This window comes from Anneissia japonica, unplaced genomic scaffold (genome assembly GCF_011630105.1).
Source record: "Anneissia japonica isolate Jap-2015-1 unplaced genomic scaffold, ASM1163010v1 scaffold987_len1640505_cov201, whole genome shotgun sequence".
NCBI lineage: Eukaryota > Metazoa > Echinodermata > Crinoidea > Comatulida > Comatulidae > Anneissia > Anneissia japonica.
Window position 1 is genome coordinate 680340 of NW_022714175.1, and position 24019 is coordinate 704358.

General features: G+C 37.0%; 3 protein-coding genes across 7 annotated transcripts in view; 2 read left to right on the forward strand and 1 right to left on the reverse strand.

Moving 5' to 3' along the window:
- The window catches only part of LOC117108911 (betaine--homocysteine S-methyltransferase 1-like), a 10685-nt gene extending 4487 nt beyond the window's left edge, over positions 1-6198 (forward strand). The window contains exons 2-9 of one of the 3 annotated variants that reach the window (XR_004445433.1): positions 398-588; positions 1465-1659; positions 2274-2385; positions 3370-3566; positions 4730-4811; positions 5322-5401; positions 5666-5918; positions 5990-6198. Coding sequence is in view for 2 of the 3 variants with exons in the window: in XM_033251095.1 (XP_033106986.1) it covers positions 398-588; positions 1465-1659; positions 2274-2385; positions 3370-3566; positions 4730-4811; positions 5322-5401; positions 5666-5854 (1046 nt within the window). In the remaining variant the exon portion in view is untranslated. Of the gene's footprint in view, positions 1-397; positions 589-1464; positions 1660-2273; positions 2386-3369; positions 3567-4729; positions 4812-5321; positions 5539-5665 lie in introns of all 3 variants that reach the window. The other 2 variants (XM_033251095.1, XM_033251094.1) reach the window with 2 other exon arrangements.
- Positions 6199-8009: 1811 nt separating this feature from the next.
- LOC117108910 (betaine--homocysteine S-methyltransferase 1-like) lies at positions 8010-17106 on the forward strand. The gene is made up of 7 exons (XM_033251093.1): positions 8010-8176; positions 9205-9395; positions 12730-12924; positions 13582-13693; positions 14159-14355; positions 15559-15643; positions 16468-17106. Exons 1-7 carry the CDS (start codon positions 8158-8160, stop codon positions 16737-16739), a joined length of 1071 nt encoding a protein of 356 aa, XP_033106984.1. The 5' UTR covers positions 8010-8157; the 3' UTR covers positions 16740-17106.
- A 1069-nt stretch (positions 17107-18175) lies between these two features.
- Positions 18176-24019, reverse strand: part of LOC117108909 (2-oxoisovalerate dehydrogenase subunit beta, mitochondrial-like) — a 9313-nt gene continuing 3469 nt past the window's right edge. Inside the window, exons 6-11 of one of the 3 annotated variants that reach the window (XM_033251092.1) lie at positions 23880-23988; positions 22799-22861; positions 22382-22527; positions 20984-21070; positions 20262-20407; positions 18176-20022 (exon numbers count right to left, since the gene is read on the reverse strand). In XM_033251092.1, the coding sequence (XP_033106983.1) occupies positions 20267-20407; positions 20984-21070; positions 22382-22527; positions 22799-22861; positions 23880-23988 (546 nt within the window). In that variant the 3' untranslated portion in view covers positions 18176-20022; positions 20262-20266. Of the gene's footprint in view, positions 20102-20261; positions 20408-20983; positions 21071-22381; positions 22528-22798; positions 22862-23879; positions 23989-24019 lie in introns of all 3 variants that reach the window. The other 2 variants (XM_033251091.1, XM_033251090.1) reach the window with 2 other exon arrangements.

Below are 24019 nucleotides of genomic sequence, written 5' to 3' on the forward strand. Positions count from 1 at the left end.
CTTTTAGAATGTAAAACAAAAAATAAAATAAAATAAAATAAAATATGAAAAAATCATCGCCCAAAACGCCTCAGATGTTATATTTGGGCGTTTAGAAAGCAACAAATTTTGCGGGGGCATGCCCCTGGATCCCATAGAGCATTGTTGTTTCGATCAGCCCCACCACCCCTTTCTGTCCCCTTTTGGACATCTCTAGATCCGCCCCTCTGTAGGTACTAATAGGTACCTTTCAAAACAGATTCTGCGCCCCTGCACGCACACCCTACCGCCAAATCCTGCATCCGCTCCAGTAAAGGGTGCAGTAGGTCGTGGTAGGCCTACTAAACGAGTTGCATCCCCTGGTCCATGGTCCAAACATGATTTCTTAATGGTTTAACATTATTTACTGTAATTACAGGACTGAAGGAACGTTTGAAAAATGGTGAGACAATACTTATTGCTGAGGGTTACTTGTTCGTGTTTGAACGACGTGGTTACCTCCAAGCGGGCGCTTTCGTTCCAGAAGTGATCATTGAACATCCCGAGCTAGTGAAGGAGCAGCACAGAGAGTTTGTACATGCTGGTAGTGACGTCGTGTTGGCCTTTACGGTAAGCATAATAATAATATGCAGAGATCCCAAGTCTCCACTAGAGGTGGCGCCAGTGGGGGCCCCCGTCGGGGAGAAAAGCCAAAATTCATAGAGGGGTAAAAAAAAAAAAAAAATTTATATGTTGGCCTATTTTTTTACATATTAGTAGAATTGATTAAATAAGCCCTTGAAATCCCTTAATTGTCATATTTTTCTCCTCCTAGAACACTTTCGAGAGATATAGAGCTACGCCAGGATTTCAGTTCAAGGTCCCCGACAGGGGGGGGGGGCTGATGTCCCCGACGTGAAAAAAGTGGACGTGCGCCGTGGTCAGGCGTCGCTAAAAATCTGTCGAACGTAAATATGACAAAATAGTGGTTTTAGGCTAATTTTATCGATTTCAGGGTCTATAATATATGTATGAAAAAAGTATTTGAACGAATATTATTTGGTCGTCAAGTTAGCTATGCTCAATTATAGGGTGGCCATTTCAAAAACTTGAATACCACGGCTTAGAACAACTACTGAGACCACATAGGCCTCACTTGAAATAGTTACGAAGGTTCAGATTACTATTAATATTTATTACTAGCCCAGGTTTATTAGGGGTAGGAAGTGGAATAAAAAACACTCTTTACGATGCACTCTCTGAAAACGTGATTCAGTATACTAATCCTACAATTTTTAATTTTAGATTCAAAATACGGCTTCTGAAATTAATTTAAAACGCCCCCCTCCACTTGCCATAACCCAGGCCACGGTCCTCGGTTGACGCGTCACATTAAATGGCCCGGTAGTTAGTCCTGTACTGGGGCCCGTTCTTACCTAGCTACGCCGCTGTACATTCATGTCTGCTTCAATATTTATTTGTCATAATCATTATTGATGTTTATAGTACTATGCTCACCGAAAAAAAATGCAAGTGATTGAAAAAGAGGCGGAGTTAGAAAGAATAAACCGAGAAGCATTGCGAATTGCAAAAGAAGTTGCGGATGAATCGGGGAAACTTCTGGCAGGAAATATCTGCAACACTGGAGTTTATGAGCCTGAGAATCAAGAGTCGTATGCAAAAACAAAAGCGATTTTTAAGGTGAGACATCTAACAATGGCCTTTCATATGACAACCAGGGGCGGATCCAGAGATTTCCGAAAGTTGGGGCGGAAGTGGGGCCGGTTGAGATAACAGCATCCAAGGGAGTCCGGGAAATTTTTGTTTTCTGGACATGAGAAAATAACCTCTAAGGCGTTTTGGGCGATCAATTTTTTCTTTCCTTTTTTTTTTCTTTATCTTAATTTTCAAAGGGGGAGGGGGTAGTTACGCCATTCCTGTTCGCCCCTAAAATAGGGGGGGGGGGCAAACAGTGTTCCCGAAAGGTGACTGATAGAGAAACAACACTACCCTCTGGGGCGTTTTGGGTGATCAGTAATTCTTTTTCTTTCTTTCCTTTTTTGTTTTTGACTTTTCAAAGGGGTGGAAAGAGAGGGGCCGGCCGGCTCGGTCCTCTGAATCCGCCCCTGAACCCTGTTCATCCAGAATTTTTGAAATGGGGTAAAGGGCTTATTAGTTAATGCTAATTTCACCGACAGCCTGTATTTTATTATCAAATCAATTTTTATTTGGGAAGGGAGTTTTTGTGTTGGTATTGTCTTTACCATCATCATTGTACATGGTTATAATTTGTTAAAACATTTTTATGATTTTAGGAGCAGATTGAGTGGGCTCTTGATTATGATGTGGATTTCATTCTTGCCGAGACATTCCCAACACTTGGAGAAGCTAAACTGGCACTGGAAGCAATTCAGGAATATGGGAAAGGTGTGGCAGTATTTTGAAACATTCACTTCTATTATGCTTCTTTCTAAATTGGAACTAAATAGGGAACTTTCGATTGCACGACGACGGTAGGACGTAGAACGTAATGACGTCACTAACAGTCATCTGCGCATGCGAGAACGTTAAGGTCACCTCGTCGAGTAGATTCTGGAACGCAATTTGGCCAAATTTGATGTAGAGAACGTAGGGCGCCAGGTAGGACGTTCTAGCGTCACGTCGTCGCGCACAAATCGAAAGCATACACCCCAATTTCCTCCCCTTTCCAGGATACCATTTCTTTCTAATCATTAAATATGGATCTATATTAGGGAAGCTTTCGATTTGTGCGACGACGCGACGCTAGAACTGAATCACTCATGCGTGACCGCCCTACCTGGCATCCTACTTTCTCAGCATATTTGGACCTTGGACAAATTGCGTTCCAGAATCTGCTCGACGAGGTGACCTTAACATTCTTGCATATGCGCAGATGACTATTAGTGATGTCATTACGTTCTACGTCCTACCGTCGTCATGCAATCGAAAGCTCCCTATTATTGGTAATGAACTTTTCCAGAGTGTCATGTGAACTCAACTGACCAGTGACAACAGGGCGGGGATTCGCGCATGCTCACATGCAAGTGTGTTTCCCCCTCCCCCATAAAAGCACATGTTTGCATATGTTTTTACACTGTTTTGTGGAACCTTAGCAAAAGTATCCAAGGTGAGGAGCTTAGCAAAAAGGAAAGGTTCACTCTGCCGTAGGTAGGCCTATGCCTATCTATAAATCAATTACACAGATACAAATTTAAAGGTTAAGTTTGCATCTCTGAAATAAATGATTTGACATAATAATATTTAGGTACAACTGCCAAACTTTGCTATCAAACAAAACAAACACACACACACACAAAAAAAAAAGCAATAAATATTACATCTAAAATTAGAGGTAAACATACTCTATGATTGTTTCTGTTTACTAATTAGGCGTTCCATCTGTTGTTACATTCATCACTGCTGGAAAGAATACTATCGATGGAGAAGTTGCCACTCTCGATGGCTTCACGCTGCCGGATGCTTGTAAACAATTGGAAGATGCTGGAGCTGATGTCGTTGGCATGAACTGCTGCAGAGGACCTAACACAATGCTACCCATCATGGAGAAAGTGCGAGCCGTCTGTAAGGTAAGTCATTGTTATAGGTTCCAAGTATTCAACCCGCGGGCCGGAGAAACCCCGGCCCGCCAAAGATTTTGAAGCGGCCCGCACAACATTGCTAAAAATAAGTAATTCTTCCGACCAATTTTCATCACTTACGGAAAAAAATTTTTTCCTGTTAATTAAACACGACCACCTACTCTGGCATTTAAAAAAAATAAGAGTCTGGCTTTTTCTGAGTGCAGCTAACTCTTATCTGGCAGACTGGGGGTGACTAAGTGCGGGGGTAGCAAGAGTCTGACTTTTTGAGTGTAGGTCACTGTATCTAGTAGACTGATAGGATAGGATTAAGTGCGGGGTGCAGGGCGCTGATATGATATGATGCGATGTCACTGCTTTCAAAACATATTTTTACAGTCGGTCGGAAAGCGCAATTTCGTGGAATATGGAGGTGTCTATTTTAAAAATTTACTCACCTCAGCCTCAACCTAGGTGGGACTGATGGTAAATATGGGTCATTTTGGGGTATCAGACTCCTAATCGGGAAATTTCTGGCGCTGACATTGTTTTAACTACTTCGTACATGACCGGATTTTGCTGTGCTCGGAAAATTTCTAGTGGGTGGGTAGGAGAACCTGCAAGTTGTTTTATCCCTGTCCTTCGCTACTTCATTCCCTCATTTTTACAAAACAAGGCCTATCGTAGTACAACACTATAATAATAGGCCTATTAGGAAGACTTGTGGCCTATAAAAGAGAATGGGTGTGGCTTAAAAAGAAGTATACTTTCACAATTTATATCGGCCTTTCGCTGGTCTCAACAAATTGGAACTAGTCACTAGCTAAACATTTTTTGAATATTTGGGTTATAGATATAAATGAGGTTAGGTACTGCATCAGCCAATGAGATGGTGAGCAGGAAGTTAAGTTTTCATAAAATTATTAATTTGAGTCTGGAGTTATTGAGAAAAAAGGTCACTGGGAACATTGAATTAATCTTTGTTTTAATTTCTTTAATTTCATTTTCTTTAAAAAAATATTAAATAACTTTTAATTTGAAATATGTAGTGTTTTTTTTTTTAATTTGTTTTTCATCTTTCATTGTGAAAAAAGTCAATACTATAATTATATATGAATTTAAAAAGTGATTGTTAAATCGTACCAGTAGCCTATATACATGTGTTCTTTTAGGGGCACCTGGCTGCCGTACCTGTTCCATATAGAACGACACCAAGTGAGCCAACATTTTTTAACTTTGTTGATCCAAAAGATGGTATGTATGATTTAACTGCTGAAAAATACTTCCTTTTTATTTAATTTCTTTAAAAAAAATATACAAACAGCACATATAAAAAAAAAAAGATATCACTGAAAAAAGAATTCAATAGTAACTTATTTCTAAACTTCAATAATAAACCAAATTAGGTTTGTAAATTCTAAAAGACTAAAAACAATAAAATGAATTTTAAAGATAATTGCAGATAGGTTGTACCCACTGCAATTATTTTAGCAGAATTTTTAATTTCTGTCCAGATTATTATTATCAAATTTTCTTTGACAAAAACACTGTTATATTCCCATATATAGTCATGTTGTGATGTCATCATGATCATATTTAGGCATGTATGGGCAGGATTTTAGGCTACTGTGGGGAATACTACAAAACAAGACCTTGGAAAAAAATACTTGTCCACACATAATGACAAATTGGCCTGAACATTTACAAAACAAAAACGGTTTCAATTTGCCGAAGGTCTAATGAACTATTTTTAAAAATTCATAGGCAAGATGTGTTTCCCAACCAACATGGATATTAAATTCTGCAATCGAAGCGATATGGTTGATTTTGGAAAGCGGTGTCAGGAAATTGGAATCAACTTTGTTGGAATTTGTTGTGGAAATTCAGCTCACCTGACGCGTGCTCTGGCCGAGTCGTATGGACGCACGCCCCCAGCATCACGATACTCAGCCAAGATGGAGAACCATTTCATTTATGGAACCAATCCTTGCTTAGTTAAATATTTGAGCGTTGTAAGAGAATTGGACTTTATTCGACTTAACCAGACAAAACATCCCATTGGAATTTATATGCATGTATAATGAGAGTTAGTAAGGCAGCGGTGTCAGGAAATTGGAATCAACTTTGTTGGAATTTGTTGTGGAAATTCAGCTCACCTGACGCGTGCTCTGGCCGAGTCGTATGGACGCACGCCCCCAGCATCACGATACTCAGCCAAGATGGAGAACCATTTCATTTATGGAACCAATCCTTGCTTAGTTAAATATTATAATGAGCAGACACAGAAGCTGTTTTAGGGTTAATTTGGTATCATTCAATTAATGCATGGTTAAAAAAGTTGGGAACTATATATATATATATGATGAAGATACGATCTGTTGTGTTGTTTTTGAAAATTATTAGCTGTCTGCTGTTCAATCGTTCTTTTGGCAATATATATATATATATATATATATATATATAGATATATATATATATATTAGTGGTTATAGGAATTTTATATTTGGACCTGTCGATTTAATAGTGATGCTAGTACAGTATTGACATTTAACTATACAATGACAAACAAGCCTATTCAGTGCCGATCACTTGAGCGTTGTAAGAGAATTGGCAATAAATTCAAAATCATTGCACCACTCAATTGTTTTTGTTTTGTTCTTTTCTTGTTTTTGTTTTGAAGACATGCATCTTTCAAGACTTCATTGGCTTTCAGGTCAGAAGCATTCTTTACTACATTCCAACACTAACTTGTAAGTGTTATTGCTCTGCTCCTACTAATCCACAAAGAACTTTCTCAATATGTTCATACGTACGTGCGTTGGTAATGGTAGGACATTTTTGTAGAGCGCCTTCCTCAACAATGTCGTCTCAAGGCACTGACAGTATTCAGACCACAAATCATATTGAAAAAAAAAAAACTAGAAAAAAGTAAAATAACATTTTAAAAATAAAAAAAATAAATAAACAAGTCATTCAAGTAATGAAGTGAGTAAGCGACCAAAAATGTCAAATTATGAATATTGTGTTTGCAAATTCTTACACGAAAGGAAAATGCGCACTCCCGATATCGAGACGGCGTCGCCACCACAATTGTACGTACAGTATATGCACACTTACACAAGTACTGGCGTCGGTATGCTGGGCTCCAGTACCTTCCACATTAGATAAACCTAGGCTCTACTACCGTGCACTGTTAAAAAAAATCTTTAAAAAAAATAATGAAAAAAAAGTTCGCCATTTTAAATAAAGTAAAGACAAAAATGCAACCCATGGGTAATGTGCACGGAGTGGTTTGAAACCAAGATGATATAAGAATAAATAGCGCCAAAAATCATCGATCACTGGGTACCGTACTTTCCGCCGTGGGCCTATATTCTTCACTGTGTGCTTCAAAAAATCCAAAAGCGCGTTAAGGCCCACTCAGACAGTGTCGTACGACGCAGCCCGACGCGATTTGTTGTCGCGTCGGGTCTGTGTGAGTTCAACGCAGACGCGATGGTTTACGTCGGGGGCAGTCGCGTCGTAGAATATTAAACATGTTTAATATTTCTCACGACGGCTTAAGACTGTCCCCGACGATAAATCGGGTCGGGCTGCGTCGGCCGACGCTGTCTGAGTTGACCTTTATGAGTTGGAGGTTACCCCACTTAGATCTAAAATTTAACCCTGTAAACAGAACTATAAAGAAAACTCCCAAGGTTGGTATTGACTATTAATTTTTATTAGCTCTCTGATATATTTAACATAGTGGCCCAGAGGAAGTCAAAACTTTATCATGTACATGTTAAAATTTTAAGGATTGCAGATTCCTGATGCCTGATCCATGGAGAAGAAGCCCAATTGTTATAAATCATAAAGGTAAAACTTTTATATATCGTCAATAACAATCGTAAGCGTACTTATTTTACATGATAATTGACAATAGTGAACCAAAGAACAGTAAAAATACTTTTCGATTGTCCTGCAAAACAGGACTGTATGTCACCTAGTTCTGTGTTTTGTTCTGATCATTGTGTTTCGTCAATAGCCTTCTTTTCAAGTCATACGTAGTATCACCCCGATTTTGTGCCCGCCAAGTTCCATCTCTGTGTTTTGTTCTGTTCAATAGCAGGGGTAAGAAAATGTTGGTGTATTAACAGACAGTGCTCATTAAAATACATTCCCTACATGATGTGTACTATATACTTGCGGAAAACTTGTTGTATTTTGACTTGGCTGACGACTGACTGATGACACGTGAGATGTTTATGGATATGTTTAACATCGGACATTACGAAGAAATAAAAAGAAAAGCGCTTTAAAGAGATTAGTTGAAGAACTGAATCTCACAACTGAACTCATAAACGGACCAGCAGCATTGCAGATTGCTAATGAATGAATGAACTTTTGAACTAGGTTTATTTGATTTGCATCGCAGATCACACAGAGGTTTTTTTTTATGTTTACAGCGTGTACCAGCATGAACTGGTTGAAACTAGCGAAAAGTAAAAAGTAGGCCTACTCAGCCTGTACATAATTATTATTTTATACCATTATTACAAAATAGGCCGTTTTTAATATAAGTCTATTGCACCCATCACTGAAAGTTTTTGAAGCAAATATGCCTCGAAATGTTAAAGGTAGGTGATACAAGTTTTATTTTTGATTTTGAGCGCAAAGAAGCCGCCCGTGTGCACGATTTTGGTTTAAAGGGGAAAAAAACCGCAACCACTGAAATTACAAAACATTAAAAGCTGACGACCAGCGGGAGGTGCCTGGGGTCTGGGTCTGGTCTCAGCAAAAGGCCCTGAAGGGTACAGTAGGCCGTGGTAGGCCCACTAAACGAGCTACATCCCCCGGTCCATGGATCAAACATATGATTCCAGGGGCGGATCCAGCCGGGGGCCCGTGCCGGAATGAGTGCCATTCCGTGCTATAATCATTATATAGGTCCTTAATTAGACCTTTGCGACGCCCGTGAGTGAAGGGATGTCTAAGGGAGGGGAGCATAGCTCCCGTCGTAAAGAAGTCAATAGCGAGCTTTCGAAATTGGCGACGCGGGGAGTTGCGACGGGGAATTCAGTCAACCATGAACGTCATTCTATTACTTCCGTCTCATCAAAGCAGTTTCGATTTACAGGACACAAAACGAATGACTTCCCCACATATTCGCATGCGCAGTACGGTTTCACGCGCCACTGCCCGTCGTAGAACGCCGCGTCGTCCAAATCGAATGTTGTCGTGGAGGAACACTGTTTTCAAAAAGCACTTTACCATCTGAGATTGTCATTATTTCCGAGCATCTAGAGGAGCATAATCTTAAAATCTGCTCACGCTCCAGCCATGGTGGGCCTGAGGTGGGTGTGTTCTACCTGTTGCCCCCCCCCCCCGTCAGAAAATATCTGGATCCGCCCCTTTGCGACGCCAGTGAGTGAAGGGGAGTCTTAAGGGAGGGGGAGCATAGGCCTAGCTCCTGTCGGAAAGAAGTCAATAATTTTGTCGCAGAGGGCAGAGGAACACTGCTTTGAAAAAGCATTTTACCATCTGAGAGTGTCATTATTTCCGAGTTTCTAGAGGGGCATATTCTTAAAATTTGCTAACTTCAGCTCCAGCTATGGTGGGCCTGAGGTGGGTTCTACCTATTTAAATTTATTAACTGTAATTACAGGACTAAAGGAACGTTTAAAAAATGGTGAGACAATACTTATTGCTGAGGGTTACTTGTTCGTGTTTGAACGACGTGGTTACCTCCAGGCGGGTGCTTTCGTTCCAGAAGTGATCATTGAACATCCCGAGCTAGTGAAGGAGCAGCACAGAGAGTTTGTACATGCTGGTAGTGACGTCGTGTTGGCCTTTACGGTAAGCATATAATAATATGCAGAGATCCCAAGTCTCCACCAGGGGTGGCGCCAGCGGGGGCCCCCGTCGGAAAGAAAAAACAAATTCATAGATGAGTAAAAAAAATTATATGTATTTTCTACATATTAGTAGACTCGATTAAATAAGTCTTTGAAATCGATAAATTGTCATATATTTCGCCCCCTAGAACACTTTCGAGAGATTTGGAGCGACACCCGACCACGCCCACATTTTGTCGGCAGTGGTGGCGCCAGGATTTCCCAGACGGGGGCCCAAGGTCCTCGATGTGGGAGGTAGTCGAATGTAGCTAAAACCTGACCACGAAATATGACAATTTTGGGTTTTCGAAGGCTTATAATCGATTTTAGAGTCTATTAATATGTAAAAAATACAAATATAATTTTTTTTACTCTCCGACAGATTGTGGTTTTTTTCCTCGTGGGGGGGGGGTGGGGTGGGGTGGGTGTGCAAGGCCTCCCTGATGGGAGGATGTGTGCCCCCTGGCCCCCCGTAGAGCCACTACTGTTCGTCGGAGACATTGTTTCCCCCAGGGTACCTCGGACCCACCGTCGGACAAATCCTGGTGCCACCACTGGTTTCCACGACACGCGGGAGTCTCCGGAAATCGGGACGGACTCCCACGAGAAGTAAACTTTGTTCCATTAGTTATACCTATTTTATACCTCCATGGTTATACAGTATTTCTAAGTATTTATGTGCCTCAGTTCCATTAATTTTACCCTTGCCTATTATTAATATTATTGTAAAAATATTATGTTTTCATTATTTGAAAGACGATGGACTCTTCCATTTGGAAGACTGACGTTAAAACTAAGACAAAAGAACTATAAACTATAATAATATAACTTTATATGAAACGACGCTTTTAAAACAGCGGCGAACGCACTCTTGTTGCAGCGCGTTCGTAAAATTAACATACCTGTACAAACAATACAATACAAGACTTAATACAATAAAAACGTTAACAAATTCCACAAAAATTGAGTATTTACACTTAAAACGCCCATTAAAAAGTTTAGTAAAGGTTGTTGTAAAAATATTTAAAACGATATTACGAGATAAAAGAGATAAAATGTGATAACAGGATAAAAACGAAATTCCAAATTAAAAAAAAAAATAAGTCGTAAAATAAAATTGATATAAAAGTCATGCTTAAATTTTATGCCAACAGTAAATTTTGGTAATTGAGAACATATAAAATTTATAAAAGAAGACATACGGGAGTAAGATATATTGATAAAACACACAGTGACAATTCTCAAAATTTATACAAAGTGATGATTCGTTTTATGTTTAAAAAAATAACGTTTATTCCATGTACGTTTAATATAGTTTTTACAATATCTGTCAAATATGGAGCTGACCTCGTCACACTGTTGTTCGCACGAGTATAAATCAATGTTGCCGAGTGCCTACATCAGTTTTACATTTAGGTCACTTCTTATAATTCCCATACATAAACATTTCTCTAATTTTAAACTCGTCAATTCTAATTTCATTCAAGCGATTACATATAAAAAGAAAATATGTGATATCCTCAATTCCATTGTTACATAAATCGCATTTTCAGACCATTTACAAGCAATTGCAGAGGTAGCGGGCTTTGAACTTCAGACTTGCTGCTCTGAAATTATCTGTGTATATGTGTATATAAATTGCCAACGATGGCTTTGTTTGTGCACTTTCAAATAGCGTGGTTGCATCGATCTCTTTGAGACTTCTTACATAGGACTTTCCAGCCGTTTTCCGGTGGATAATTAATATTAAATACATATTCTGTACCACATAAATTGAGAATATCCTCGATTTTTATCCAGCCATTTCCACCTTAAAGGTGTTTTGTGGCGGATATGTGACGTTGTACTAACTAATAGTCGTCATATTTCTATGCTATTATAAATATAATAATAATAATAATAATAATAATAATAATAATAATAATAATAATAATAATAATAATAATAATAATAATAATTGTCGACTTATATAGCGCATATTGTAGAGACCTCTATGGCTTACATTATTACCCCTCAGTCACTGGATCAAGCACATATGGAACACACACTAAGGCCCCATGGGGAATTCCATAATGTTGCAAGGATGCTATTGACTGCCAAGTCACCATAGTTTTTCTTTTTTTTGGAGTCTTTCCATACCCTGGATATCTGTATGACCTCCCGCCAACCATGCAGCACAAGCATGGATAGAAAAGAGCGAGGGATTTCCAAAGTATATCTCCATAGTAAACACGATTATAGTCGTCTGGGTAATCGACTCGATTGAAGAATTGACTTAATATATCCAATCATTCTATTCCCTTTTTAATAACTTCCTGAATATGATTATGATCTGATAAATTTTGAGATATGCAACTAATGTATTTGTAGCTATCCACTTCAGAGATAGTATCTTTCCCTAGCTGCCATATTTTACCATTTATCAACCCATTTATTGGTCACTAATATCTTAGATTTTTCATGGTTGAATCTAAGTTTGAAGGCATTGCTGAAGTCAGCCGCTATATCCAGCCATCGGCATAGGCCTACGCTGTAATTCATTATCATTATTTGCTAGGATCATGACATCATCATATGTTTTTATCTTCTAGATAACATGAAATGGCATCAGAAATTAATATATTGAACATTTTTCCTACACATGAGCTAAGGGTTATGCCCCTGTATTTATCTAGAATATTCCTGTCACCCTTTTAAAGATCGGAATAATAATAGGCCTACCTTTGTTCCAATCTTGAACTATGGATTGTAAAGTTAACAATCGTTTAAAAAACATGCGAGTAGCATTATATAAACCAATTCCACCATTTTTTAGAAGTTCGTTAGTTATAGTATCAATTCCTGGAGATTTGTTATTTTTATACTTATTGAATGCCGATATAACATCATCCAACGATATTTCAACATCAAATAGATGAACGTCATCATTAAAATCATCATTTTGTTCAAAGCTATGGTTAATATTAGCGAGCATATTCTCTGTACATTTGACCTCCGTATCCTCTGCCATATTCAGATTCATCTGTCCAAGGGTTCTCCGGTAATGGGGAACCGTTTTATTCACGGTGGTTCTATCGGTTATAACCTGTTGCATATCTGGTAATTTAATGCAAGATATATCATTTTGTTTGTGGTTGTAGCCTTTAAGATTTTCCAAAAGTTTTTCTATATAGTTGTCTCAAGTTAAGAAGAATATTTTTATTTGTTGAAAGACATTCATTAGTTATATAATAACTTCTATGGCATTAATGTCTGCTTCAATATTTATTTGTCATAATTATTATTGATGTTTATAGTACTATGCCCACCGAAAAAAAATGCAAGTGATTGAAAAAGAGGCAGAGTTAGAAAAAATAAACCGAGAAGCATTGCGAATTGCAAAAGAAGTTGCGGATGAATCGGGGAAACTTCTGGCAGGAAATATCTGCAACACTGGAGTTTATGAGCCTGGGAATCAAGAGTCGTATGCAAAAACAAAAGCAATTTTTAAGGTGAGACATTTAACAATGGCGGGTCCAGAGATGTCCTAAAGGGGGGGGGGCGAAAGTGGGGCCGGTCGAGGTGACACTGCCTTAGGGTTCGAAATTGTTGTTGTCTAGACACCCGAAAATAACCTCTGAGGCATTTTGGGCTATCATTTTTTTCCTTTTCTTTCTTTCTTTTCCTTCCTTCCTTTTTTTTTTTACTTTCCAACAGGGGGAGGGGTGGTTTCCCCTAAATCCGCCCCTGACAACAGCAGGGGCGGATGTCCTGAAAGAAGGGGAACTGATCGCGAAACAACACTACCTTAGGGGTCCGGGGGCATGCACCCGGGAAATTTTTGTTTCTAGATGCCTGGAAATAATCTCTGGGGCGTTTTGGGCGATCAGTACTTCCCTTTTCTTTCTTTTTATTTTTACTTTTCGAAAAAAAGGGAGGGGGACAGGGGCCGGCTCCCCCCCCCCCTAAATCCGCCTCTGAACCCTGTTCATCAAGAATTTTTGAAACAGGGTGAAGGGCTTATTAGCTAATGTCTATGTCACCGACAGCTTGTTTTTTATTATCAAATAAATTTTTATTTGGGAAAGGGGTTTTTTATTTTGGTATTGCCTCTTTACCATCACCATTGTACATAATTATAATTTGTTGAAACATTTTTATGATTCTAGGAGCAGATTGAGTGGGCACTTGATTATGATGTGGATTTCATTCTTGCCGAGACATTCATAACACTGGGAGAAGCTAAACTGGCACTGGAAGCAATTCAGGAATATGGGAAAGGTGTGCCAGTATTTTGAAACATTCACTTCTATTATGCTTCTTTCTAAACTGGCTTTAAGTGTAGGACTATATATTCAGGGGCGGATCCAGAAATGTCCAAAAGGTGGGGGGGGGGCGAAAGTTGGGCCGATTGAGACAACACCGTCGTAGGGGGTCCGGGGCATGCCCCCGCGAAATTTTTCTTTTCTTTCTTTTTTTCTTTCTTTTTTTACCTCCCAAAAGGGGGGAGGGCCCCTCCTAAATCCGCCCCTGGTATTGGAAAGCATACACCCCACCACCCCCCACCCCTCTTTTCCAGGATACCATTTCTTTCTAATCATTAAATATGGATCTATATTATTGATAATTGTTAGGTACAACTGCCAATATTTGCTATCAAACAAAACACACACACACAAAACAATAAATATCACATCTAATATTAGAGGTAAACATACTTTATGATTGTTTCTGTTTACTAATTAGGTGTTCCATCTGTCGTTACTACATTCATCACTGCTGGAAATACTATCGATGGAGAAGTTACCACTCTCGATGGCTTCACGCTGCCGGATGCTTGTAAACAATTGGAAGATGCTGGAGCTGATGTCGTTGGCATGAACTGCTGTAGAGGACCTGACACAATGCTACCCATCATGGAGAAAGTTCGAGCCGTTTGTAAGGTAAGTTATTGTTATAGGTTGTAGATATAAATGAGGTTAGACACTGCATCATGTTAAATTTTCATTTTCAAAATATTCATTTGAGCCTGGAGTTATTGAGAAAATAAGGTAACCAGGAACATTAAATTAATTTTTGTTTTGTTTCTATAATTTGCCCTGGCTTTCAATTAATTCACGAATAAAGTATAAAATTCTACTACGTTTTTAAAGCAATGCAACTCCAACAGACAACTTACCTACTTGAACTCCTATAAATATGTCTCCTTATCAGTGGTGGCGCCAGAGGGGGCTGAGGGGCTATAGCCCCCTCGTCGGGGAAGCCTAGCCGCCCCCCCCCCTCGGGGAAGACGAGTACATACCGTCGGGGAATTAAAAAAAAAATGTTTTCAGGTCTGTTCGTTAAGCAACTATATCGTCTTAATCGAACTATTTGTGTACTGTTTGTGTTAACATTTCATCACAATAAAAAAAACAATAACGATAATAGTAACATCAATCTACGTGCCGTTTTATTGTAAGCTATCTTGACTACTGTATATATTACTTTTCCCATTGACTTAAGCCCATGAAACAACAGATATTCTTCACAGTAAATTCAGCGTTCAAACATTAAATTATTGGAACGTAAGTCAGCAGAACAGTGTCAAAATTAGATGGTTACATTGCATAGGCTACACTTTGTTTCTCATGTTTTTATTTAATATTTTTCGGTTTTGGAAGTTGACTTCGACATTACCCCCCGGGCCTTTATCCCCACTGTCGGGCAGATCCTTGTGCCATCACTGTTCCTTATCCTTCCTCCGTTCTTCTGACCTTAATCTGCTCAGTGTTCCAAGCGTTTACACCAAATACAACGGCCACAGATCATTTTTAATTTCAGCTGCCACACTTTAGAACTCCCTTCCTAAATATATTGTCGACTCATCTTAAGTTGCTATTTTTAAGACCAAACTCAAAACTCACCTTTTTAGCATCTAAACATGCACAGCGCCTTGGCTTTTTACTTCGGTTTAGTGATATTGGCCTTTTATAAGTGATTATTATTATTTAATTCATTTCATTTTCTTGAAAAAAAAATTTTAATTTGAAGTATGTAGTGGTTTTTTTATATTTGTTTTCATCTTTTATTGTGAAAAAAGTAAATAAGATAAATGAATTTAAAAAGTGATTATTAAATCGCAGCCTATACTTTCGTTCTTTTAGGGGCACCTGGCTGCCGTACCTGTTCCATATAGAACGACACCAAGCGAGCCAACATATTTTAACTTTGTTGATCCAAAAGATAATGGTATGTATGACTTAACTGCTGAAAAATACTTCCTTTTTATTTCATTTTTTATAAACAAAATACAAACAGCACATACAAAAGACAGATATCACTGGAAAATGAAGTAAATAGTAACTTATTTCTAAACTTTAATAATAAACCAAATTAGGTTTGTAAACTCTGAAAGACTAACAAAAATAAAATTATTTTAAAAGATAATTGATGAAAAGTTGCACCCAGTGAAATTACATAATAGTACTTTAATTTATCTGCATTTTTCCGACACTTCAATTCATATGTAAGAAACCAACAGTAGAGGCCGGCATATATCATTAGGAAACTGGCAAAATTTTAAAGCTCTGTCCAGATTATCAACTGTTGTATGCCCATATATAGTCATGATGTGCCTATATATGGTCATAATGTGATATCATCATGATCATATTTAGACATGTTATATGCTTTTGTCAAAACAAATTTGATAGCTGGGCAGGGATTTAGGCTACTGTGGCAGGGGCGGATTCAGAATTTTTCAAACGGGGTGGGGGAGGGGGTAGGGGAAAACATATTCAGAATAGATAAGTGAGAGCGCTAATTTCAATATGCCTTTAGTTTAGTGGCAAAACGGGAGGGCACGTGCCCCGCGTGCCCCCTACTGGATTCGCCACTGTGTGGGGAATACTACAAAACAAGACTTTGTCCTCACATAAGGACAAACTGACCCAAGAAAGATATCAACTTAATTACTATACTGACAAGAAGGTCAACTCATCCAAAACAGTTACAAAACAAAGACGACTTCAATTTACCGAAGGCCTATTAAACTATTTTTTAAATATTCATAGGAAAAATGTGTTTCCCAACCAACATGGATTTTAAATTCTGCAATCGAAGTGATATGTTTGATTTTGGAAAGCGGTGTCAGGAAATTGGAATCAACTTTGTTGGAATTTGTTGTGGAAATTCAGCTCACCTGACGCGTGCTCTGGCCGAGTCGTATGGACGCACGCCCCCAGCATCACGATACTCAGCCAAGATGGAGAACCATGTCAATTATGGAACTAATCCTTGCTTAGTCAAATATTATAACAGTAAGCAGACACAGAAGCAGTTATAGTTGGAGAGGATGCAGGATTTGGCGGTAGTGGGTGGGTGCAAAAATTTGAGGAAATAGTACCTGTGGCCGGAAATGACACTTTTATATAGTAAAATTCATCATCACATTACTGTAATATGAGTGATGAACCATGAAAATAAAACTATAGAAAAACTGATGTATTTAATTTACTTGATGTACTCAAAGCTGTGTGGAAAAGTACCTCTAGATGGCCGGAAATGACACTTTTAAATACTATAGTAAAAAATGAAGCGCCAACAAACTCTCATGATCTTTTATCAGCTATACTATATTCGGCAACCATAGAAAATCTAATTAGTATGTGTGACGTATGGTACCATAGTAAATAAAACTTGAAAACATTGTCTTTGATGTATTTCTTGTAGCTAACATGAAGTAAGCTCGTAAATAGGTCCTTTCCTAAGTGAATTAATTCAAGAGTTTGAGCTTCTTTTCAGGATAGCATTGATTTTATTTTTCCCGAGACATTACAGTACATAGGCTACACTGTATATGAATTTCAAGAAAACAAAAAAAAATAATGGAAAAAATGCTTGGTTTATACAGAAGTTAAGGTAATTTAATACATTCCATGACACAGATCGATGTTACAGTGGTCCTATTTATTGTTTTTTAGTAGTAGGCCTAATTCCCAAAATTTACAGCATTCATTTTGAAAAGAGCACCCCCACCCTTTTTTTACTTTGCAAAAATAGCCTCGAAAAGAAGCCCATCTCGAAAAGAAGCCCTTCCAAAGTTCGTAAAAATTCAGGATTTTACAGTATGGCCTACTCAGTGCCGTAACAGTATAGGACTACATTTGACTTAACAAGACAAATCCTCCCATTGGAATTTATGTGCATGTGTATATATAATATGAATCAGTAAGGCAGCCTCTGGGGTCTAAATTTTACTCTGTGGGTGTATGTGTATGCTTTAGAATGTGGAGGCCAGGAATTTGAAGTGGAGGTAATTGCCTTAATTTTTATAGATTTCGCAAAAGCTTTCGACTCAGTTGACAGGCAATTCATGATTAAATACTGTAAAAATAGCCCAATTAGCAGACGATACTGTAATATTTGCAAAAGATGAGGTCGGTATAATTAACTTTTTCAAGGAAATTAAAAAGATTTGTGCTGTATCTGATCTGAAATTAAATAAAGACAAGACCAATGGTTTGTGGATTGGTTCTAACAAAATATTTTGTTTGCAAATTCTTACACGAAAAGAAAATGGGCACTCCCGATGTTGTGACGGTGCCGCCACCAGAACCGTGTACACACAGGTATTGGCGTCAGTGTGCTGGGCTCCAGTACCTTCCACATTGGATAAACCTCGGATCCACTACTCATCACTGCTAAAAAAAAATCTTAAAAAACTACAATGTGACATACAATTTGTTCTATCCAAATGGTAATTTTTCACGAACTCATCTCTACTTTGTCACTTTATCAATTTAATATCCTAAAAACCAGTTTATCAGTGCATTGGTATACAGTGTTTTTAAAGTAAAAGGTAGTAATGTAGATTAATTAATTAACATGAACCGGCCGAATTAATATCATTCAATATCATTTCACTACATATGTTTGGATTATAATATAGTAGGCTATTCATCATATCTTATGTCATAATAGTGATAAAGATATATGACGTAACCGCCTATATCAGATGTCCCAGGCATTAAAGTTGTCATTGGATACACAAAAATACAAATTGTAATAGCATTATCAAATTCCTTTAATAGCAATTGATACGGTTTACCGGCAATAACAGCCTACTAACCTATGCACTACCTTTGAATTCACATACTTCAGTGCTTGTTATGATAGAGAAATATTTATAATTTATACATTAAATAAACAAACTTCACAATATGCAGTTTATATTTAGCAACTAGTACGGCTAATCGTTTATACCTGGTACAATAGATAATTTTCGTGATAAGTGAGGGCGCACGCCATCCCTGACCCTAAGCAAGTTATAGCTAAATATATACACCTACTTTATTATCTAGAAATATTTGACTTAATATTAAGCATAGAGGTGCCACATGAAAATTTTACAGTTAGCACTTCAACAAACATTAACAGCATTTTAAAGATATTTTTCAACATTTTGAGGTCACATTCTGAATGTTAATTTTATACCAAGACTATAGATAATTACCAATCAAAAATGGAAATGGAGATAGAGTCTGAAATTATGACTTAAATAAAATCATTTATTGATTAAAAATTACTTCAATAAAACTAGAGGTAAAATTAATGATGTTTTAATGATTTTTATGAGTAGTAAATTCACTCTAAATGTTAATAGAGCGAGATAAAGTACAATATAGGAGGAGATATAAATACTGTACTAGGCAAGATAAGCATGGATTAAATGTAATTTTCAGAACTTTAAATTCCAAAAAACAGGAGATTGATAATTTGTCCCAAGTGCATATTGCTGCAATACCTAACATCACAAGGGAAGTTTACAATATTCAAAACTTAGAAGGAATCTTGTGATTACTACATTAAAAGAATAACATGTCAACCATTTAGTGACTGCTTAAGGTTGGTGGATTCCCATATTTGTCTCAAGGGGAAAGAATTATTGGTTTGGACCCATGAGCCTGTCTTTTGTAATGAAACATCCTGCATTGCAACAAATTGTTAATAACTATTTTTGATGCCCAAAATTAAAATCTAGCAGAGCTTTGATTCAAATATCCTCAAATCTAGACATTACAGGTGTGTTAGAACCGATATCATGAGCCACAGATTATTTATATCTCCTGCAAAGGTGATATTTCAAATGAGCCCATGTCATAATAACAGTCTATCTTAATGTAAACAAAGGATGACAATTCCATATTACAGCAATATTCCACTACTGCATTAAGTTTAGTGGTGTATCTAGGAATATTGAAATGGAGGAGGGGGGAGATAATGGGGTGGGTCGAAGGTGAAGGTCAATGATTAAGTGAGGGGGAACTAGCCCACAAAATTAGGTAATTTTCAACTAATTGAGCATGATTTTTTTCCTTTGGACATTTTCAATGGGGGGAGGGGGAGAGAGGCTTGCTAGTATATATTTTTTGGGGGGAAGGGGGCCTTGTACCACCCCTTAAATATGCCACTGATTAAGTTTACACTTAGCAATTACATTTATGTTTAAGTTCTGGATAATCTAGCTGCTGACAGGTACAGCATCTCTATATTACACCACAGAAGTTGAGTAAAGCTATAACTTGGTGGTTTAGATGCTTGACTCGCAATATCAGGGTCTTGCAGTCCTGTCAGGAACAAGGAGTTTTCCAAGAAGATGTTGAAGACACTGTAACAATAAGTGCATAGTTCCTCTGTACTTTCATACTGTTCAATCAAGAAATACAATGAGTGTGAATCGGTATAGAAAAAATATTTCCATATAGGACAATATGTGCATATTATATAATGATATTTATTGAACACCTGTATAGCATCAAATGGATCATATCATCAGATAAACACTGGTAAATTATTTTAGTGTTACCTTAGTTAATAATTAATCATTTTCTTGATTGCATCAAAACATCTCCATTTATCAGGAAGGTAAAACGGCTCAAAAATGTGTGGAAAGGGCGTGTCCCAACCACACACTCTTTGTATAGGAGCTTCTAGATGGAGAAAGCATTCATTCTGCAACAGAGGTATGAAAAAAAGTAATGATACACAGAGCTAATAAAAAAAAGCTGTTTATAAGACTACAATAGGTCAATTTGCTACCAATATTTGCTGATTCAATGGAAATAAAAAGTCAAAATTCCTTTTTAAAAACAAAAAACTAGGAACTCTCATGATAATGCTTGTTACGATCCAGCTTGAGAAAATCTGTTTCTCATGTTGCAGTGACATACTGGCCAGGGTCATTGGATACCACGCAATAACTAGGCCAACGACATGGTCATTGAGAATATCTTGCTTTAACTCATTTGAATGTGTAGTATTTTGTACTACTTTTCCTGCATGTACCAGACTTTTATTACCATTCTTTTTGTATTTTATTGATGCTGATATTGAATGAAGAATGATTTACACACAAGAAACAGCCGGCTATAAACGATTAAGACTATTCTAGCAACCCAACAATATATCTTGGTCATAAATATATATAGCCATGATTATGATTTTGGAATTTTATGTTTTTAAGGTATTGCGATACCAAATTATTGAATATTCATGAGATAAAATTATGCAAAAATATTATTATAGTACCTGGATTGTGGTTGCAATCTCGCCAGCAAATCCACCTGTAATTGGCGCTTCATGAGCAATAAGCAGACGACCTGTTTTTGTTACAGACTAGAAAAAAGAAAAACATAGCAAATTCAGTATTTCCCAACACTATGTTAATAATCAAATAAGAGCAAAAGTGTTATCAAATTGCTGAAGGCTTTTCTGTTGCCTGTTATATGAAAGAGGTGCTTAATTAAGAACTGAGCTTATTACAAACTATTATCTTATCTAATTTAATGGTACCATGTGCTGTACAAGGCCCATCTGTCTTGTTACAAATGACTATGATTTGTTTAACAGTATCACGTTGGGTAATATATACTGTCCATTAGTCGCTGTGATGCTTATTTTAACAATTTAATATATCTAATTAGCTGTGTGGCACAATTTAATAGTGGTGATTACAGTACCCAAAAATAAATCATGTTTGGTATGGTGCATATTCAAGAATGGCACTTATCTGAGAGACCTATTCAATTATTTACAGTACTGTACTAAATATTTTTATGACTACTGTATTATTGTCATTCTTAAGGTTCTTATGGTTTAATCCCATCACTGCTCCTCTTGTGTTTTCGCTAGAAACGCAAGTTTCAAAAGTGCAAAGTCTTTCGGATGAGATGTTCAAGCCTTTGGTCCTGTGTGCAAAATGGCTCATGAGTACGTTTAACAACGCAGTACTATACACTCTTCAGAAAAGAGAAGGGGATTGTTTCCCGGTGTATCACCTAATGCACCACCAGAAAGACACCACTGGAAATAAGTCTGAGGACTCAGTGGGTTATCCTCAGTGTGTATCCAATACACTGCTTTTATTATTAATGTTAATATATTGTAATTGTTATCATATCATTACTGTTATTTCTATTAGTCTTCGGCAGACTAATCAAGAGAGACACTTATCGGATTCATGTATTCAATGCAGTACTATACACTCTTCAGAAAAGAGAAGGGGATTGTTTCCCGGTGTATCACCTAATGCACCACCAGAAAGACACCACTGGAAATAAGTCTGAGGACTCAGTGGGTTATCCTCAGTGTGTATCCAATCCAATCCAATACACTGCTTTTATTATTAATGTTAATATATTGTAATTGTTATATCATTACTGTTATTTCTATTAGTCTTCTGCAGACTAATCAAGAGAGACACTTATCGGATTCATGTATTCAATACTTTATGATCATTCTTATGATTATCATTGCTATTATCATTATCATTGCTATTATCATTAATATTAGTATATTATCATCATAATATATATCATTATCATCATTATCATATTATGATTTCTCTTATCCTGTAGACTTTAGTATAGTGTATATGCAGATTGGTAGTTTAACATTAATAACAAAGGTAAACAATTCTCAGTTTACCTTTGCAATCGTATCAACATCCCATGGCAAGATAGTCTGCAGATCGATGAGTTCACACGACACACCCAACTTTTCTTGCACAAGCTCGCAGACACTACGCATCACATGAACTTGTGTGCCCCATGCAACTAACGTCACATCGCTCCCTGAAAAAATGTGAAATGAAGCATGTTCATTCATAATAATTGTCTCCCAAATCCAGGTCTCATCGACAACAATTCTAAGCACCAAGACTTCCCATGACAAATTCTCCATTCTCCGGTTGCATGATAATTTTATATAATCTAGGGTCACATAGGATTATCTTTTCTTTCACCCTAAAAAATGTATTATAAGTTAAACATGGTTTAAAAAGATTATATATTTTTGTAGTTCTAATTAATCTGATATTACAACAATTACAAAGTTTGAACTTACCTTCAACCAACACTTCTGCTTGAGACAATGGAATTTCATAATCAGCAATGGGCACTTGCTCAACTACAACAAACGGTTAATAATATTGTTGAGAATATAGTCATGAGAATATTTGAGGCTTGCCATTCAAAACCAGCATACTGTTGCTAATTGCTAAACTGGGTATTTAGCATAAGAATGTGCCAGTATTATATGTCTTAATACAGAAAAGCTGAAACATACTCATTTTACATTGGCAATATTAAATGGATTTTTAGTAAATGACCCATCATTCTGACAAAACTTATGTGGTGAATATATGAATATATTAAAAAGTTAATTTTTATGAATATATGAATATATTAAAAAGTTAATTTTTATGTTGTTGTCACTGATGCTGGTTTTGACACGTGAAGCCCCATTTGTGTAAATATACAACCAAAAAATTAAAAAAAGAAAACAATGTAAAAGGATGCAGAATTATGTGGCACATGTCCGGGGAAGCCAAACCGACGGGGCACCAAAATGAGCTTAGACAAAAATTACATTGTCTTTCAGATGAGTACGAATTATAACATCAGAGCAGATATATTCTGGGAAATAAGTGGTTTTCTCCACTATAGGTTATCCCTGGTTACACCTTTAGCTGAATGTTTTGTTCTCTAATAATTTTAATCCCTTTCTTAACTACATTTACATGGTGCTTTTTAAATTTTATTGTTTTGTGGTTGTTTCTAGAATATTTTCATAATATTTTACTTTTAGGGATTTTAAAGTGGAAACAACAAAATTCAAATCAAATCAAATATTAATGTACTCAAGCTCAGAACAAAGAATCTTCAAGCAGGAAAGGGGTGTTATTTCCCTTCTTGCCTTGAGAGCAAAAGAAAAAACCCTAGTTAACCCCCTGACTGGATCTTATTTGAGGAGCAGAGGTGTAGTTAAAAGCAATTATTTAATACTATAAAAACCAAGAAATTACTATGAATGACTTTAAGCCAATCATAATATTTATTTCACTTGTAAATTACTTAATTACTTCACAGGTGGTGTAAACCATAAGGTTTGATTGAATATAAAACCTGTACTATATTACACTTACCAGCCATTCTGTATAAAACCTTAGGCTCAAAAAATATACATGGATTATTGTCACGAATGCAGGATAGAAGCAGGCCTTTTGCTTGAATAGGACCTCTTGGAACAACAACCTACAACAAATATATACAATTTATTCATTCA

Bases quoted from the DNA above. Each gene is read 5' to 3' on its own strand.
- LOC117108910 (XM_033251093.1), top strand. The intron at 13,694-14,158 runs GTGTGCCAGTAT...TTTACTAATTAG, and splicing joins AATTCAGGAATATGGGAAAG to GTGTTCCATCTGTCGTTACT. The intron at 15,644-16,467 runs GTATGTATGACT...AAATATTCATAG, and splicing joins TGTTGATCCAAAAGATAATG to GAAAAATGTGTTTCCCAACC.